The sequence below is a fragment of the Electrona antarctica genome (assembly GCF_951216825.1).
Source record: "Electrona antarctica genome assembly, chromosome: 5".
Taxonomy (NCBI): Eukaryota; Metazoa; Chordata; class Actinopteri; order Myctophiformes; family Myctophidae; genus Electrona; species Electrona antarctica.
Window position 1 is genome coordinate 22421429 of NC_136810.1, and position 18479 is coordinate 22439907.

The 18479-nt window shown below is 43.1% G+C and overlaps 2 protein-coding genes across 2 annotated transcripts in view; both read right to left on the reverse strand.

Annotated features, from left to right (window-relative positions):
• The window catches only part of pkp3a (plakophilin 3a), a 486421-nt gene that overhangs the window by 344200 nt on the left and 123742 nt on the right, over positions 1 to 18479 (reverse strand). The gene's annotated exons all lie outside the window — the stretch shown is intronic.
• LOC306923770 (tryptophan 5-hydroxylase 1-like) lies at positions 871 to 16976 on the reverse strand (the record flags this gene model as incomplete). The annotated part of the gene is made up of 11 exons (XM_079502064.1): positions 871 to 1045; positions 1566 to 1699; positions 3186 to 3281; positions 6169 to 6295; positions 7420 to 7555; positions 8898 to 9094; positions 11009 to 11076; positions 11619 to 11719; positions 12628 to 12820; positions 13264 to 13401; positions 16887 to 16976. The coding sequence occupies 11 exons, from the start codon at positions 16974 to 16976 to the stop codon at positions 871 to 873; spliced, it is 1455 nt and encodes a 484-aa protein (XP_079358190.1).

Consider the following 18479-nt stretch of genomic DNA (forward strand, 5'->3'; position numbering starts at 1 on the left):
TGGCTTGGAGTTCTCCAATTCGGCATTTAAGCCACGGACCACCATTTGATGAGATTTAGCCTCTTAGACCTCAAAACTATAGAATATTTTGTTAGTTTGTTGTTTTGTCCACAATTCCATGCTGCATTGATGTGGTAGGCCTATACTGGAGAGATAAGGCAGACGTTGTTCAAAATAAGAAATATTTTACATGTTCTAATTGTGTAGACTTCTTGTAAATTAAGTAGAATAATGCAGGAGTTTAACAATAATTTTACTCTTGAGAGCATAAAATTAAACCATTTTACGCTATCAAGAGCATTGTACGCTATCAAGAGTTAAAGATCTAATAAGGGGTCCATTTGGTTACCAACTCTCCATCATTTAGCTGGGGACCACCTGGAACCCCCTCAAGGACCACTGGTTGAAAACCACTGCACTGAACCAAAAGGGATATCCCTATGGACCGGGGGGAGATGTTAGACTGTTTTGAGGCTATGAGCTAACCTTACTCCGCCAGCTGGTGGCAGCAGTGAGTTCCTCCTCCTGCTCTCATCCGGTCCCTCTCGGGCAGAGACGATGCACTCCGGACCATTTCTGACCGGAGACATTATGCGGCCGTATGCGGCCGCTAGAGAGGTGGGATCAACGCGATACTGATGACGTATTGAAGCGCTGCCACAGCGCAAATGTATACACAACCTAAACAAGACTACAACTCGAAATTATTGTGGAGATATCATCACTTTTGTCCGGCTGCTTCCGGGTTTATCGTTTCTGCTTGAGAGAGAGACCAGATCCAGGCAGGAGGAGGGAACTTGTGGACTCAAGACAATACTGCTGCAATCTGGCGTCGGAGTCAGGTTAGCTCTGAGCCACTCTGCTTAGCGTCTAGACGCCCAGCTGCTTGTTGAGGCGGCTCAGCGCGTCCCCGACGATGTCCAGGTCGTGCCTCAGCTCTTCCACCACGCTGTTGATGCTGGGCGTGTCCTTCAGAACGTCCACGCTCTGCGTGTACGGGTTGTAGCGCACCGTGAACGGACGCCGGATGGTCTTGGCGAACTCCCTGGAACCCACGCACGCACACACACGCACGCACGCACACACACACACACACACATTGCATTTTACACTTTATAGTTAGGAAATATAATCAGCATAATGTGTTTGTAAAGGTGTCTATATTAACATATCCCACATTGGTTTCTATTCAACCACCCTATAGGGGAATTTTTGACAGCTGCTGACCAATATAAGGCAAAATGTTCTAAATTTCATTATGCTTTAAGTAGCATGCGACGTGTCAAACTAGGGGGTTTTCATGATTCTGAGTCCATTCCAAGCATTCGTTTTGCACGAAAAACACTCCTTGGGCTAAAAACGTGGCTATGGCCATGGGACCAAACACATGCACCCCAGTATTTCATAGTGATTTTGATGCCCGTTGATGAATTGTCCAGCCCTCTCACCTCATGTCGGCCTTGACCCTTAGCGACCTAACCTCATCTTGACCTTTAGCGACCTCACCTTGACCTTGACCTTTAGTGGTCTCACCTCATCTTGACCTTGACCTGTAGTGACCTCACCTCATCTTGACCTTGGCCTCCTCGAAGCTGTCGGAGACAAAGTAGACGTCCTGGAAGGTGGTGATGATGCACTCCTGCCTGCAGGTCACCTTGGGGTCAAAGGGCACGATCCTGGCGTTGCCAGAGAGCGCGTGCTGCGGGAGAGACCAACATGCCTTTTCCGTTAAAACACTTTGACTACTGAACCCGAGTTACTCGAGTAAATTGACTGTAGAACACTTCCCCTGCGGTTCTCGAGTTGCCTGAGTTGTGTTTTCATTGTTTAATCCACGTTTTTAATCAGTTTTAAGTCATATACGGGCAATCCCACCGGACAGAGTGAGATAGGAGATGCACTCAAAAAATGTACTCAAATGTTTTACTTGGGTAAAAGTATAAAATACTGCAATATAGAAATATTACGTTGCATGTCTAGAATTCAAAATGTACTCGAGTAAAAGTACAAGAGTATGGCATCATAACTAAAAAACATCGCATGGATGCGATTAAAGTATCAAACGTAAAATAACTCATTATGCAGAATTTTAGTAATAATAAAAAAAATAAAGTAACTAGTAACAAAAGTTTTTCAAATGAATGTAGTGGAGTAAAAATACAAAACCTATATGAGATGTAGTGGAGTAGAAGTAAAAGTATTGTAAATTGAAAATACTCAAAGTACAAATACGTCAAAATTGTGCTTAAGTATACAGTACTTAGTACTTTCCACCACTGGACAGAGGTAGGCTACTACACTTACTCAAATGGTTTGCAGCTTTCTTCTCTGAACGTATATAAGAACAAATTGAAGGTTGTTCTGATTGACCAGATCACTTAATTCTATTTTTTGTATTATCTCGTCTTTTCTCTAATAATCATGTATCACTGTAGATAACCAATTTCTAATGTATTCCTATACAACAAAATCATGTTGTTGTTTTTTTTTATTCTATAATTGTTTACAATCATGTTCTAAAATGTGTTTTTAATATATCTTACGTAGGTAGAGGCCCCGTTTTATTGTATTGTTTTTATACTGTGCTAAATATAAATCAAATCAAAATCACGTGCAATAAAAAATCTGCTGTTGTGTTATGCATTATGGGTGCATGCTGTTTGTGTGCGTGTGCGTGTGCGTGTGTGAGTGTGTGTGTGTGTGTGTGTGTGTGTGTGTGTGTGTGTGTGTGTGTGCGTGTGCGTGTGCATGTGTGTGTGTGTGCATGTGCATTAATGTTTTTCAGCTGTCTTTTAACCCATTTAGACCTGAGAACGATTCTACTAAATGTTGTCTAAATTCTGACTGAGTTTTCTGAAAAACCCATGTTTCTATGTCAGTCGTTCTCACGCGTTTTCATGTCAAGTACCCTAAAAAATCTCTGTATTTGGCCACCGACCCCCATCTGAAAATATGTTGTTCCAGGGACCCCCCAGAAGCATAGATTTGAGTTAAAAACGTTGGCTCTGAAAGAATATATATTCAAAGATTTGCACCACATTTTCAAGACTTTTCAAAAATAGCAGACCTACAAGCTCGGTGCCGTGCTATGAGCTTGTAGATCTGCTATTTTTCAATAGCTAAAGTATAATATAATGCTTAAAACACCAACGGGTTCCTGCCCAAAATGAGTTAAATGTGTTCACCTTCAGTTCGCTGATGGAGGACAGCAGACCAGCTCCGTACGCACGCAGTACTCCCTCCTGTTTGCATAGACCAAACTCCACCGTGAAGAAATAACACTGAAATTATAAGATCATTATATAAGTTCAGTCAGACAACTCACGAATAGATTTAACCCAAATGTATTATAGAATCTTGGCGTTATCTTGGCGTTCGGCTCTGCTGCATTTTCTCCCTGCTCGGCGCGATTAAACACCATCATATAACATAAAGAGCAGGGAGATACTGTAGATAACCAGGAACCATATGCAGAGGAAGGCAAGAAGAGCATGCCGTCTAGTGAGTTTAAGTAGCCCGCCCAATTGGTCAGCTGACTGCCACAGAATGCGCCCCTTGAGCACGACATGAACCTCCTCGAGTATATCTGACTGAACCAACCTCCGCAAGCTAAGTATCATATAGTATTGCACAGACTGAAGTGAAAACAATGAGATCATTATAACCATGGAGAAATTGTTCGTTCTATTTGAACATAGTCCTTCTAGTTGGGTCAGTTTAACCCTGTAAGACCCGGATATATTTCTACTTGCAAAAAAAGAGATTTCAACATTACTACTACTTTTTACTAGTATGACTTATCAGAGGAAATTATGTATGCACATTTATAATAATTATTAAAATAATAATAATAAATTAATAATTTACATTTGGGGGATAACTTTCACAATAATAAATAAAACATGTTCTAGACATTCTAATGATCACAAAAAAATATTAATTATTTGAATTACTTTTATCAGGGTTAAAGGTCAAAGGTCATAAATCCAGAGATTTTTAATTTGTGTGAATTTCAGCCTCTGTGGGGGGTATTTATATTTATTTATTTATGTATTTATTTATATGCAAATATCATGACCAATGGCATTGCAATGAACATCAATGATGACGTTTAGGTGAAAAAAGAACATAAAACAATTAATGAATTAATTAAAATATGTTGTATTATTGCTGAGCTGGATACTGTTTGTTGATGATGACGATCAAAAAAAGAAAAAGTCCATGGATAACTTTGATGTCGTATGCAGTATTTGAACCCAGGTCTCCTATACAAAATAAAAAAATAGAAGTCTGTAACTTTGTAAAGCTCCAAGTCGAGGCTTTATTGACTAGACCTGTGCCTGTCCATCGGCCTACTTGGGAACGATGCAAGTTAGGAACCTTGTATGCAATAGACGTTATAGCACCCGTATTAACCGTCTGTCTGTGTCCCTTTTGTGCCCATATATGGAGATCTCTGACTCTGTATCTGTCTGTCTGCATGTGTCTGAAGAGTGAAAACTGACTGTGAAAAGTGGACTGCTTGGGTAATCAAATGGCAGGTGTGGAGTTGCCATGGCAATCAATTGGCTGAGTCACAGAGGCTAGGAATTCTACAGGTGAGGGGACTTAGGCTCATTAGGTCCACTGACTGGCAAAGTCTGAAGTCTGAAGCCTTTTGCAGCGGTCCAGGACAACCGTGTATTGGAAGTCGGTGGGGCAAACGGTTCTCGAGTTATGAGGATTACAGACATACACACATGACACACACAGAGACGTGTTGCATTTATTAACGATGTAACGTTTTGACACAGAGTGGTCATGCGTTGTTGTTTTGTTTTCACCTACATGTTTACTGTTGAGCTAAAACGGAGATGAAGGCCAGTTCAGTTCAGTTTAGTTTAGTTTCATGCAGTACCTCTTGTCGACCACTAGGTGTCCTACCAGACCACATGTCTCAATAGAAGAGAGACTGACTACAACCATGTGCATTGTCTGTCTGTCTGTCTGTCTGTCTGTCTGTCTGTCTGTCTGTCTGTCTGTCTGTCTGTCTGTCGTGTAAAGCCCAACACACACCGTCTGTGAACGTCGCCCGTCAAAACAGCCGCCTCCGTTATTTTCAATGAACCTATCCCACACCGGCGGCGTCAGCCGCTCCGATACGCCGCTGTTCTATTTTCCAGGCGTTGCCGCACGGCCTCCATCCGAGAATCCGTGGGCGTGGCTGGCCAGCCGTGCGGTAGCGCACCACGTCCTGTGGGTGTTGCTGTGCGGCTATGACGCGTGGCAATACTGTGCCGCGTCGCTGCGCACTTGCTTCACAGACGGTGTGTTGGGCTTAAGTGTACTGTACGGAATTCAATCAATCAATCAATCAATCAATCAATCAATCATCGTTGGAGGGGAAGTCTATGGTCTTGTAATGTGTTTCTTAGAGCACTTCAAACAAACAGAGTGGCCGCCAAGTCTATGGACTTTGAATGTATCTTTGCAGCAGTAAACGTCTGACATGTCATGTGGTACAATATGAATCCCAAAAGGACTGAGGCACCCCTCACTTTGCACGAGTGTGTGTTATTTTATTGTATGTTGCCGCCACCGTCTAGCTCAGAGCGGGAACATGTATAGGGTCTTTTAAAGGTGTCTCAAGTTTGAGGTCCTGAGATGACGCACGTTACGCACATGGCAACACTGAACCTCCATGAACGTGCTGCAGTTCCACTTTTGGCCAGTAGGTAGTGGCAGCTTCAACGTTGGTCAGCCCTTCTGGGGGCTTGGGTGGGGCGGAGGGGAGCGGGCCGGGGTCGACATACAGTATGCTGGGCTGCATTCACATTCAAGATACCTGTCTTGTGTCTGAACACATGCAGCTTTGATGGATGTGTTCTGCCCCCCTCAAACAAAAATGTTTGGTCAAACCGTTGGGCTTCCACTGGAAATGCATTGGAGTGGCCATTCAACGCAGACAAGACAGTTTTCTTGAATGACTGAAATCCCGTAAGGGGGCACTTTTGGACAAAAACAGCGAACATAGCAGATCTACAAGCTCACAACTGCAACATGTTGAGAGCTTGTAGATCAGCGGGGTGCAACCCAGCACTCTTTAGCTAGTGGAGATGCAGTGTAACGTGTAAGGAAGGCCCGCATTGAAATGAATATAAGGAATCAAATACATTGTAAAAGACTCACCGTGGCCAGTTTTTGGACGGAGTCGTCCGAGGCTCCCAGCGACGCCAGACCGATCTCCTGAGAGAACTGTGCAAAGCTGGGCTCGGCCAGCAGGGGGACGTGACCCAGGAGCTCATGACACGTGTCCCTGAAAATATATTAACTCTTATTTTGTAGGGTGTATTTAAAATAAATATACCTCGTATTGTTATCATGACGTGAGTCTCTGAACAACAACCGGTGAAAGAAACCACACACAGCATTTTGTCATTGTAACATCCGGTTACGGATATTTGGCTCTTCAAAATAAGCGATAAAACATTGGCAATGTGCGATAGATAGATGAATTAATCCTGGCGGTCAAACGGTTAGTATTAGTCCCTGAAAATGGACGATATGTTATCGCTTATTGTTAGGGTGTATTAAAAATAAATATACCTCTTATTATTAAGTCATATTTAAATAAATATGCATCTTATAATATACAATATATACATGTTATCATTAGGACATACTTCAAACCTACGTTGTTTTAGCATTGTTTGTCCCCCAGGGGGCAGTGGTTCTCAAACGTTCTTAATTTCAAGGAGCTCCAGTTTAATATGCATTTGGGACTGTGGGGGTGTAACACATGGCACCAAATGGACCCTTAAAGCTCTGTAACTCTGAGAGTGTAACACATGGCACCAAATGGACCCTTACAGCTCTATAACTCTGAGAGTGTAACACATGGCACCACATGGACTCTTACAGCTCTGTAACACTGAGAGTGTAACACATGGAACCAAATGGACCCTTACATGTCTGTAACTCTGAGAGTGTATAAATGGAACCAAATGGACCCTTACAGCTCAGTAACTCTGAGAGTGTAACACATGGAACCAAATGGACCCTTACAGGTCTGTAACTCTGAGAGTGTATACATGGAACCAAATGGACCCTTTACAGCTCTGTAACTCTGAGTGTATAAATGGAACCAAATGGACCCTCACAGCTCTGTAACTCTGAGAGTGTAACACATGGAACCAAATGGACCCTTAAAGGTCTGTAACTCTAAGAGTGTACCCTTAAGGTTCCATTTGTACACTTCCAGAGTTCCAATTGGTGTTCATTTATAGAGTTACAGACCTGCAAGGGTCCATTTGGTTCCCAACTATCAATCATTTAGCTGGAGACCCCCTGGGCGACCCCACTTTGTGAAGAACCATTGCCCATCAAACCAAACCAAATAGAATCAAATCAAACGTTGCCATATTCATATATGTCACTTACGGCTCCGGGGTGTACAGCGGATCGGAGCTGTGCCTCACATACTGGGTGCAGTGGAAAACACGGAAGGCTAATCCAGCCAGGAAGTCTCGGGGTGAGAGGTAACCTGCTACCGGTCTGATGGTGAATCCGGTCCGTTCTAAACAACACAATGCAGACCATACAACATGATGAGTGAATCCATTAAAGGGATATTGCACTTTATTTTGATTGTCGTCTACATCTAAGACGTCTAAAAAGGTGTGTCACCGCGATGTTCCGTTCTTTAGTTGCGCAAGCAGAGCACGCAAGTACTGCGATCGGCTGGCTATGTATGTCGGTGTTTTCTACCGGCCAATAAGGGACCACCATTGTTGATGACGTAACTAAGGTACGTTTGGTGATCGACTAGGTATGTATGTATGTGTACATACATAGGATTTACATAAAGGATTTAGAACAGCAGTTGTAATAGACATTAGTTAGTAGCAGTACTTGCGTGCTCTGCTTGTGCACAAGTAGGCCATGCATGGGTACTACTTGTGTGCAAGGCGCAAGTTGGCACCTCGACAGAGTGCATTTCAAGTTGGCAGTTTGTTTTACCCAAAAACGCTGTCTGGGAACAGAAAGCAGAGCCAAATTAATTTGTTTAAGTCCTATAATATTAGACTGGACCATTGTTGATTTTGACAGCAAATTTTGATTTTAGTTTTAGTCATAGTCTTTTGAATAGTTTTCATTTAGTTTTAGTCACATTTTAGTCACCTGGAATGTTTTAGTTGATTTAGTGACTAAATCAACATCAATACAGTTCTATCGCAAAACACTGAAAACGCAAGCATGACGTACGATATGGCGGTTTGTGCGTTGGACGGAAATGACAAATACAGATGTGCCATTTGAGAACTTCACACTTCATGCCATTGGCAAGACAGTGGATTGTCAGTCAATTGTCAGAAGGTTGTCAGTGAGGAAGGAGGGAATTTGCAAAGGTGTTGTTTGTAATACTGTGTAAATGTCTCTGCCTTGCATGGTTTCCTCAGCCATCGGTGTATGAGGAACGTGAATGTGAAGAATATGAATGAATGAGTTAAGTCAAAGTTTTTTCAAAATTAAAAAAATGTCTTTTCTGAAATACCCATGTTTCTATATCAGTGTTCAATATTTAATGTCAAGGACCACCAGAATTATATGTACTTGGCCGCCGACCCCCATCTGAAAATATGTTGTTCCAGGGACCTCCCCAGAAGCAAAGATTTGAGTTAAAAACGTTCGCTGTGAAAGATTATATTTTCAAAGATTTGCGCCACATTTTCACGAGTTTTAAAAAATAGCAGACCTACAAGCTCGTAGTGCGGCACTCGGTGCCGCGCTATGAGCTTGTAGATCTGCTATTTTTCAATAGCTAAAGTATAACATAAACACCAAAAGGGGTTCCCGTACAGAATGGGTTAAGTCAACGCTTTGTTTTTTTTAACCGTGCGGTCGGCGTGACCTCTGACCTCGGAGGAAGCGAGACACGTCCTCCAGCTGCGGTATGTTGTCCTCCCTGCAGTGGCAGTGCTCCGCCAGCAGGGGCAGGTTCTTCATGTACTCGCGGCAGGCGTGCGTGGGATAGAGTTTGCCGAGCTCCCGGTAGACCACGCCCCACGTCCTCACCTCCTCCTCCGTGAACTCGATGCGCGGGATGGGGTCGCCGCTGCAAACCAGGAAGCAGACATTATTAGTTCCGGCCCCCGGATTAGCAATGGAATTTACTGGAACTTAAGTGGCTTAAGCCCCATAGGGCCCGCAGCCTATCCAGGGCCTGCAGTCTATCCAGGGCCCGCAGCCTATCCAGGGCCTGCAGTCTATCCAGGGCCCGCAGCCTCCAGGGCCCGCATCCTCCAGGGCCCGCAGCCTATCCAGGGCCCGCAGCCTATCCAGGGCCTGCAGTCTATCCAGGGCCCGCAGCCTACAGGGCCCTGTGTGCGAGACTAGCCTATTTCAATTAGGTACAGCTGTTGCTTCCGTCAAAACCGTATTCATATGGGTCACCATTTTGTAACGCAACACAGGAACCCCAGCTACTATATAGTGTTTTTGGTCATCCAACAGTTTCTTAACACAATCGGTGCCGGGATGCCTTCAAAATAGAAGCTCTGGGGTGCCGGAAAGACATGGCCGCCTTTACTCTGAGTCAGTCTGAAGCCGCCCAATCCGGGAAAAAAACTGAGAAATATTTTGCTAGCTTACCTTGGTCTCGATTTTATTATATCGCTAGAAGCTCCAAAAAGCGTTCATATTTTGAGGGAGAGGCGGATGAGGAGCACAAATGAAGCGCTAGTATATCCATCAGATCAAAACCACGGAGAGCGCCCTGGATTAGGAGAGACGAGGCATTCTTTCTGCCGCGCTAACAGCTAAGTCAACGGTAAGCTAATATGAGTGCAGAGCGCGAATGACGGCCGAGAGTCGGACTGAAAAATAAAAAAAGGAAAAAATTCAGAATATTCTTATCTCGCCTGGTATCATTGAGGATGCGCTAGGACCTTTGAACGTGTCGGTTGGAATCCCTAGGACGTGTGGACACGTCGGATGGACGGAACCAGTTAACCACTCAGTGGGAGGACACTCAAAAATAGCAGATCTAGCGTCGGAGAACAGCTTTATAACTCTATGGGAGCAGCCTTATAACTCTATGGGAGCAGCCTTATAACTCTATGGGAGCAGCCTTATAACTCTATGGGAGCAGCCTTATAACTCTATGGGAGCAGCCTTATAACTCTATGGGAGCAGCCTTATAACTCTATGGGAGCAGCCTTATAACTCTATGGGAGCAGCCTTATAACTCTATGGGAGCAGCCTTATAACTCTATGGGAGCAGCCTTATAACTCTATGGGAGCAGCCTTATAACTCTATGGGAGCAGCCTTATAACTCTATGGGAGCAGCCTTATAACTCTATGGGAGCAGCCTTATAACTCCCAAACATTCACCAAAAATTGCCGCGATCCACAAGCTCACAACGCTATGTTTGAGTGGTGCAACCACTCCTATAGACAGTGTGTCCCCGGGTCCCTGGGTCCCTGGGTCTGTCCCTGGCTGGGTGGGTATGGGTATGGGTATGGGTCTGTGGGTATGGGTCTGTTCGAGCACTGTTCGAGCACTGTTTTTTCACCACCAAGTGTCACTGTTGCACAGCCTAACACACACAGACACACACACACACACACACACACACACACACACACACACACACACACACACACACACACACACACACACACACACACACACACACACACACACACAAAGGCCATGGGTGAGGGCTTGTACAGTACAGTACAGCACAAGTACAGTACAGCACCACTCACTTCAGACGGGTCTGATTTTTGGTGATGAGACTACTAAAAGAACGCAGTACAGTTTAACCTGGGACTTGTCTAAAGGGTCCATAGCGGTTTAACTGAAGTGACATTGATGAATTCCAAATATTATCACAATATTCTGACTGAGGCAGGGCCTGGACTTGCGTCAAGGCACCCACTTTGAGAAGTCCTGGTATAGAAAGCACGTTGGGAAATGAGCTATAAATCAAATGTCCAGAGAGGTTAGTTAAGTTCATGGCTTACTATTTGTAGTTCATAGCGAGGTCAGCGAAATGCTTTCTCCTTCTCCGGTAGACGTTGTCCTTGAATCCCTGGAAATAGAACACACATAGGACAGGATTATTAGGATACAAACATCCCTGGAATATATAGCACATAGAAGGACAGGATATGACATCACACGACAGAACTAGAGCTAGGGTTAGGGGCCAGAAGCATACAGAACTAGGGTTAGGATGACCCATTCTAGACGTTTATGTTATACTTGAGCTATTCAAAAATTGCAGATCTACAAGCTCATAGCGCGGCACCGAGTGCCGCACACTTGAGCTTGTAGGTCTGCTATTTTTGAAAAATCTTGAAAATGTGTTGCAAATCGTTGAATATGTATTCTCAAATCTTTGCTTCTGAGGGGTTCCCTGGAACCACATATTTTCAGATGGGGGGTCGGCGGCCAATTACATATGATCTTGACATGAAATATTGAGCACCACTGATACAGAAACATAGGTATTTCAGAGAACTGTCAGGATTTAGAAGACATTTATTTAAATGTTGACGTCAGGCCTAAATGGGTTAAGGGGGCAGAAGCATACAGAACTAGGGTTAGGCTAAGGGGTAGATCGCTACGTACCGGGTGGTCGGCGTCTAAAGCCGATCCGTACATCAGAACGCGGTTTGCACATTTATCCAAGTCGGAGATCTTCTTGGGGAACCAGGGAACGCTGTCCATGTCTGCAAAACACAACCAGCAGACAGGAGTTAGTCTATGTCTATGGCTTTGTTTTTGTCTTTACTTGTGTATGCACAGAGACTCCTAATTCACACTTGCATGTGGTTGTAAAAGGCATGAGTAGAAAAATGCTTTCTGTATACTTAGCAGAGGATATTCAGATGATCTATAGCAGTGGTTCCCAAAGTGGGGTCCGGGGACCCCCAGGGGTCCTTGATGGAGTTCCAGGGGGTCCCCAGCTAAAGGATAGTTTGGAACCAAATGGACCCTTATGGGTCTGTAACTCTAGAGTGTACAAATGGAACCAAATGGACCCGTTAGGGTCCATTTGTTTCCATTTGTCAGAGTTAAATTGACAGTGATTTTCCAATATAAATTGGGGGTCCCAGAGAGGGGGGGGGGGGGGGGGTCCTTGAAATAAAACGGGTTGAGAATCTCTGCTAGAGCCGTAAAATAATGAGTCTCAATTTGGGGGTCCTTGACATGAAAATGTTTGGGAACCACTGATATATAGGCCTATAGGTCTTCACATGTAAAACTGACACAGACAGCACACTTCAAAGGCTTCTAACAGCTGCAGGGGATATTGGTTATCAAGCACAGGTGCAAATAATCAGTAGCTGTTCTTTCACATACAATACACTCTTATTTACAAAATACGTATCCAGAACCAAGCTTGGACTGCCCACTAAAAAAATAAATACAGTTTTGCGACCCAATTGAAACTTCCCGTGACCCAGTCTTTGGGAAACAATGGTCTCTACGGTACCTTGGTGATCCGGCAGACAGGAGTTGAAACAGTGGTCTCTACGGTACCTTGGTGATCCGGCAGACAGGAGTTGAAACAGTGGTCTCTACGGTACCTTGGTGGTCTGGCAGACAGGAGTTGAAACAGTGGTCTCTACGGTACCTTGGTGGTCCGGCAGACAGGAGTTGTCGTGCGGCGGTCTCTCCATGTCGACGATGTTCAAGTGTTTGTGCAGCAGCTGGATGATCTCGTTCAGCTGCTCGTGGTTGCTGTCCACGTCCACGAAGATCTCGAACTCTGAGTTACGACGCTTGGACTGCCTGGACTCGATGTGGACCAGGTTCACATGGTTCTCCTGCAACGGACAGGAGGGTACAACTATACGGTCTTCAACGGACAGGAGGGTACAACTATACGGTCTTCAACGGACAGGAGGGTACAACTATAGGGTTCTCAACGGACAGGAGGGTACAAGTATAGGGTTCTCAACGGACAGGAGGGTACAACTATAGGGTTCTCAATGGAAAGGAGGGTACAACTATAGGCTCTTCAACGGACAGGAGGGTACAACTACAGGGTTCTCAATGGACAGGAGGGTACAACTATAGGGTTCTCAACGGACAGGAGGGTACAACTATAGGGTTCTCAACGGACAGGAGGGTACAACTATACAACTATACAACTACTCTGAGAGTCTATATGTCATCAAATGGTGGTCCTCCGTAGCTCAAATGCAGAATAAATAATGGACCTTGGGTTGAAAAGCACTGATCTACAGTAATGACGGTTGTGTCTCACTTGGAACAGTTTGAGGGCCTTCACGAGTCCTCCCACTTCGTTCTTGAGGGAGAAGACGATGGCAGCGCGGCCTTTCTCCGGCGACGATGTATTTTTCTCGCCGTTCTCCTCGATTTTAGTGAAGGTGGATTTATTAATCTGGAATTAGAGGTGATTACATGTTATAAATATATAACAATATATGTGTTATCAGAATATGTGGAGAAACCCACATGGCAATTCACTCTTTCTTGGCAGCCTTAATATATTTCAGCACCGGACAGAGACAGCCTCTAATATATTTCAGCACTGGACGGAGATAGCCTCTAATATATTTCAGCACCGGACAGAGACAGCCTCTAATATATTTCAGCACCGGACAGAGACAGCCTCTAATATATTTCAGCACCGGACAGAGACAGCCTCTAATATATTTCAGCACCGGACAGAGACAGCCTCTAACTGACTAACACATTGTTTCCCAAACAGTGGGCCTACCCATTTGTGTTTTGGTTTTTTTTTATCCTCAAATGAAAAAAACAAAATAAAGAATTGTATACATTTTAAAACAAACAAACTAACAAACAGGCAATACCATAAATACATAATAAAAGTAATAATTAAGAAGCGTTGTTGTGCGCTTGTATATCTGCTATTTTGATTAGTTTGGGTCCCGGGTGTCTAATTTTCTTTTGGGTCACGGGCTAAAACGTTTGGGAACCACTGTATTTCAGCACCGCGGACAGCGACAGACAGTCTATAATGTCTTTCAGCACTGCGGACAGCTACCGACAGTCTATAATGTCTTTCAGTGTTGCGGACAGCGACCGACAGTCTATAATGTATTTCAGCGATGCGGACAGCGACAGACAGTGTATAATGTCTTTCAGCACTGCGGACAGCGATATACAGTCTAAAATGTCTTTCAGCACTACGGACAGAGACAGAGTCTATACTGTGTTTCAGTACTGCGGACAGCGACAGACAGTCTATAATGTCTTTTAGCACTGCGGACAGCGACAGACAGTCTATAATGTCTTTCAGCACTGCGGACAGCGACAGACAGTCTATAATATCTTTAAGCACTGTGGACAGCGACAGACAGTCTATAATGTATTTCAGCACTGTGGACAGCGACAGACAGCCTCTGTCGACATCAGAGGGTATAATTGTTGGTTCAGCTCCAGAATAATCACGTCATCCGTGAACGACTTTGAAGTGAAACGACTCGCCGATCCAAATGCAGTCCATCCAAGATGAACAGGTTTCAGCTCGTGGTGTGACGTGGCCAATGAATTGAATCCATCATAGGACCACAATGGAAACGAGATCCCAGGACATTTGTTTTGTGTTATCCTTCTGTATAGCCTTATACTGTCTGACTGTACCTCTGTGCTGTTTACATTCCTGACTAATAAACTATTCAATCAAATCATGCTTTTTATATTTACATTTATTTTTTTAGCGTATTAATCTGCTGTTCTACTATTTACACAATTCTTATACTTCTGTCTATTCAGGGAATCTGAATAGAATGAATAACACATCAGCAAATACTCCCCTTTCTCACTGGCAATGTTCTGACAATCTACTGAATTAATTGACAATATCAGAGGCAAATATTTGCCTCTGATATGTAGTGGAGTAGAAGTAAAAGTATATTGGAAATAGTCCATGAAGGTTTAACCCACTGATTAATTGGAATTACTTTTAATTTCCACGTGGCATTTTCACCCAACAACACTGCGCAAAAAGCATGGAATACGGATGTGTATATTACAGGAAACTCCCATTAAACTTTCCAACAAACTCCGGTAAACTCCCGAATTGTACCATCACACCTGTATATTACCGTATATTACTGTATGACTGCAAAACTTGAGGTTTACGGGCAAATCTAGTGCCCATAATTGCCCGTTAACTCCTCTTTTCACGCAGTGCAACATGTTGAGAACCGCGGCACCGGTAGCCTATACCAGCACAGCGTCTCGGCTTTGTCTCCACCAATCATCATCAACCAGTCGTCATCAGAGAGCCTCTATTCCATCCATGACACAACAATTAATCAAATGAACGAGCAATGTATTGTTGAAGTACAGGCTAATCGTTTTGTGACAGACAGCGGTCGGGGCAACCCTTTAGACATGATAGTGTGCTTGAATTTGTCTTGATAGTTTAATTATGACACCACATCCAACATGTCATATTTTGGAGATTTTGATGAACCCTGTGACTTGGGTGACAAACACGCACACGCACACGCACACGCACACGCGCACACACACACACACACACACACACACACACACACACACACACACACACACACACACACACACACACACACACAGTGTGGATATGATAAACAAAGCTCTGGGGGATTACATAACACCAGTTGTAGAAGCAAATGCAGTGTCAAAGAGAAAATATGTCATTATGATTACATTATGATGTTCTTATTTTGATCATAAGACCCACTCACTGAATATCAAGACTCCTGATTTCTCCCCCCAGATGACAGTAAAATGACAATTTATATTAATACTAATATAAAAAAGACCATCAACTGCGTCAAAAGTAATCTACAAATTATGCAAACTGGTCAAACGTTGGCCAAATTGTCAAATAATAGTTCCTCTGATGATCACTTATTGTCAGTAGCCAGGCAGTACAATTAATTAGCATTAAGGCTAATCAGTGAATAAAACCTTCAGGAAAAGATCAGGGAAGCGTGAAAAGTTGGAAGGGCACATCTGTACTTTTGTAATTATTATTACAAAATACACTAACCACTTCAGCCCTGTTTAAACTGTGTTGTGTTTTCAAAAGATTGTGTTAATACGGTTTATATAGTATATTTATAGAAGACATTTTGTAGACATCTGGTCTCAGGTCTCAATGGATTAAAGATACAATAACAAACAAATACACAAACTAATCCTAACAAAAGTATAGTTGATGTTCTGTTTAGGTCGTACATAGCTAATAAAACCTCTTCTGTTTGGGTCGTACGTAGCTATATTACTTATTGTAAGTCGCTTTGGATAAAAGCGTCTGCTAAATGACTGTAATGTAATGTAAAACTCGACAATTTCAGATGTCCTCCTTCTGTTTTTCCCCTTTTTTTACTTTCTTTATATGACGATGTCCTGTTTTTGTACATTTGTACGTCTTTAAACGTTCTGATGGATTGAAAATGAATGGAGGACCCTGATGTAAACAAGTATTAGTGCATTTCATGCATGGTTTTTGTCTTCAAAGTAGCAGGTTTCTTTTTTGTATACTGACTTTCATTTGAACTGTACCCATTCTACAAACTGTGAAATGTCTGATGAAGGTCTGAACGACCGAAACGTTGCTCAATAAAATGCTGTAAGTGAAGACAGTGTGCGGGATTCCAGTATTCCACACCTGTTTTTTTGTTGTTGATTGATTGACGGATTTATTAACAGAAGTTTGCAGAATTACAGTACATTTCAAGTACAACTCTATATACAAAAACTGTTAACAGTGAGTGGACGACCCAATAAAGCACTACACTTGTTTACAAGAGAGTCCACCCCATATGCATGAGGACGTTGTTTCTACTACACATACATGTGAAATAAAAACATTTCAATCAGTCACTCCATCAAACGTCTCACCTCGTAGTTGAGCAGTTTTTCCTCCAGGGCGATGTTGATGGAATCAAAAGATCTTCCTCTGCGTGGTCCCTCCGTCCGGTTGGAGTACATGCTGTAAACGTATGGAAATTATGTGTATACCTTTTTTTAACGTATACTTCCCCTCTGACCACATACAGCTGCTGCTGTTGTACCCGCTCTACTCTGTCTGTCTGTCTGTCTGACTTTGAGAGCAGCTATTTAACCTGTCTCAGCTGAAGATAGGAGATGTGTGTGTGTGTGTGTGTGTGGGGGGGGGGGGGGGGGGGGGGGCAGGAAGAGAGGGGGAGGGAGGGGGGCGGGGGGCAGGAAACAACCTGATGGAAAAAACTAAATAGAGAGAGAGAGAGGTTGCTTTGTTTGCAAATATATGACCATATCTTTATTTTTTATAGCAGATCTAAAAGCTCACAACATGTCATGTATTTTAAGGCTGCCTTGAAAAGACTTATTCTCTCAGGCTTATGGAATATAGTTTTTGTTTGTTGTTGGTACATTTTGTAAAGCGTCCTTGGGTTCATGAAAGGCGCTATATAAATTCAAGCTATTATTATTATTATTATTATTATTATATCTCGTGTTATGTTTATAGCAGACTCCTCACTCAAATGTGCACTTGCAGTTTGGGCAACTCAAAAGCAAACTCCACGTGCCCCAACATTTGATTTACCTGCCATAGTGTCAACCCCTTACACCTGTGTCGGATCGCTGGTTAGAATGGCATATTTGCCGATACCGATATGACCAAATAAGGGCCGATCCGATACTTTTCCGATACCGATAAAGTATCGGAACATCTCCACTAAACAGTTTATCCTATACTGGACAACAACTGCTACACTAAACTGGCTGAAATAAAAAGAAAACACACACACACAATCAAATAAATCGTGATATTGACTTTGACACTAGTAATTCCACTGTAATTGTTCCCTAGAATGACTGTTTGTTAACATTGTGCTGGCAGTAAAAGATTAGGTCGTGTGTGTACTTAAGATTGCAGGACATTTATTGAGCTTGTTTATGGACCAGACAGTGTTTACTTTGCTCTGCCTAATTCACGTCTCACACTTCACACAAGTTGCTCAGGATGAGATAAATAATCCTTAAATCCTTAACCATAGAACACTAAGCATCCTTTTTGTCACACCAGGTATATTTTACCTAATGTAAAATGTTCCATCAAACAATACTCATCAAATTATATTGACATTTTCACAAAAAAAGAAAAATAGATAGCATGGGGGGGCCCTATCATAGGAGGGCAAAATCCGTGAAAAATGTGGGTATTATTTTAAATATATTCCTAAAACATGTGAGAATGGTAAAAAAAAAAAAATACATATATTATTTCTCTGTCACACTGTCACTAAACACGGGTGGAATTCCCCCGAACACCTGGCTGTAGAAAAACAAACAGGGATGTGGGCAGGGAAACCCACCTACCTTCTATGATGTCACTGAGCATCATGAAGGTATAGGCTACTGAAAGACCCACCCACCTCAGACATTAGGCAACATTATGAACATTACAAAAATATAATTGTTGTCCAGAGCTCAACACCCGAGTGCAAC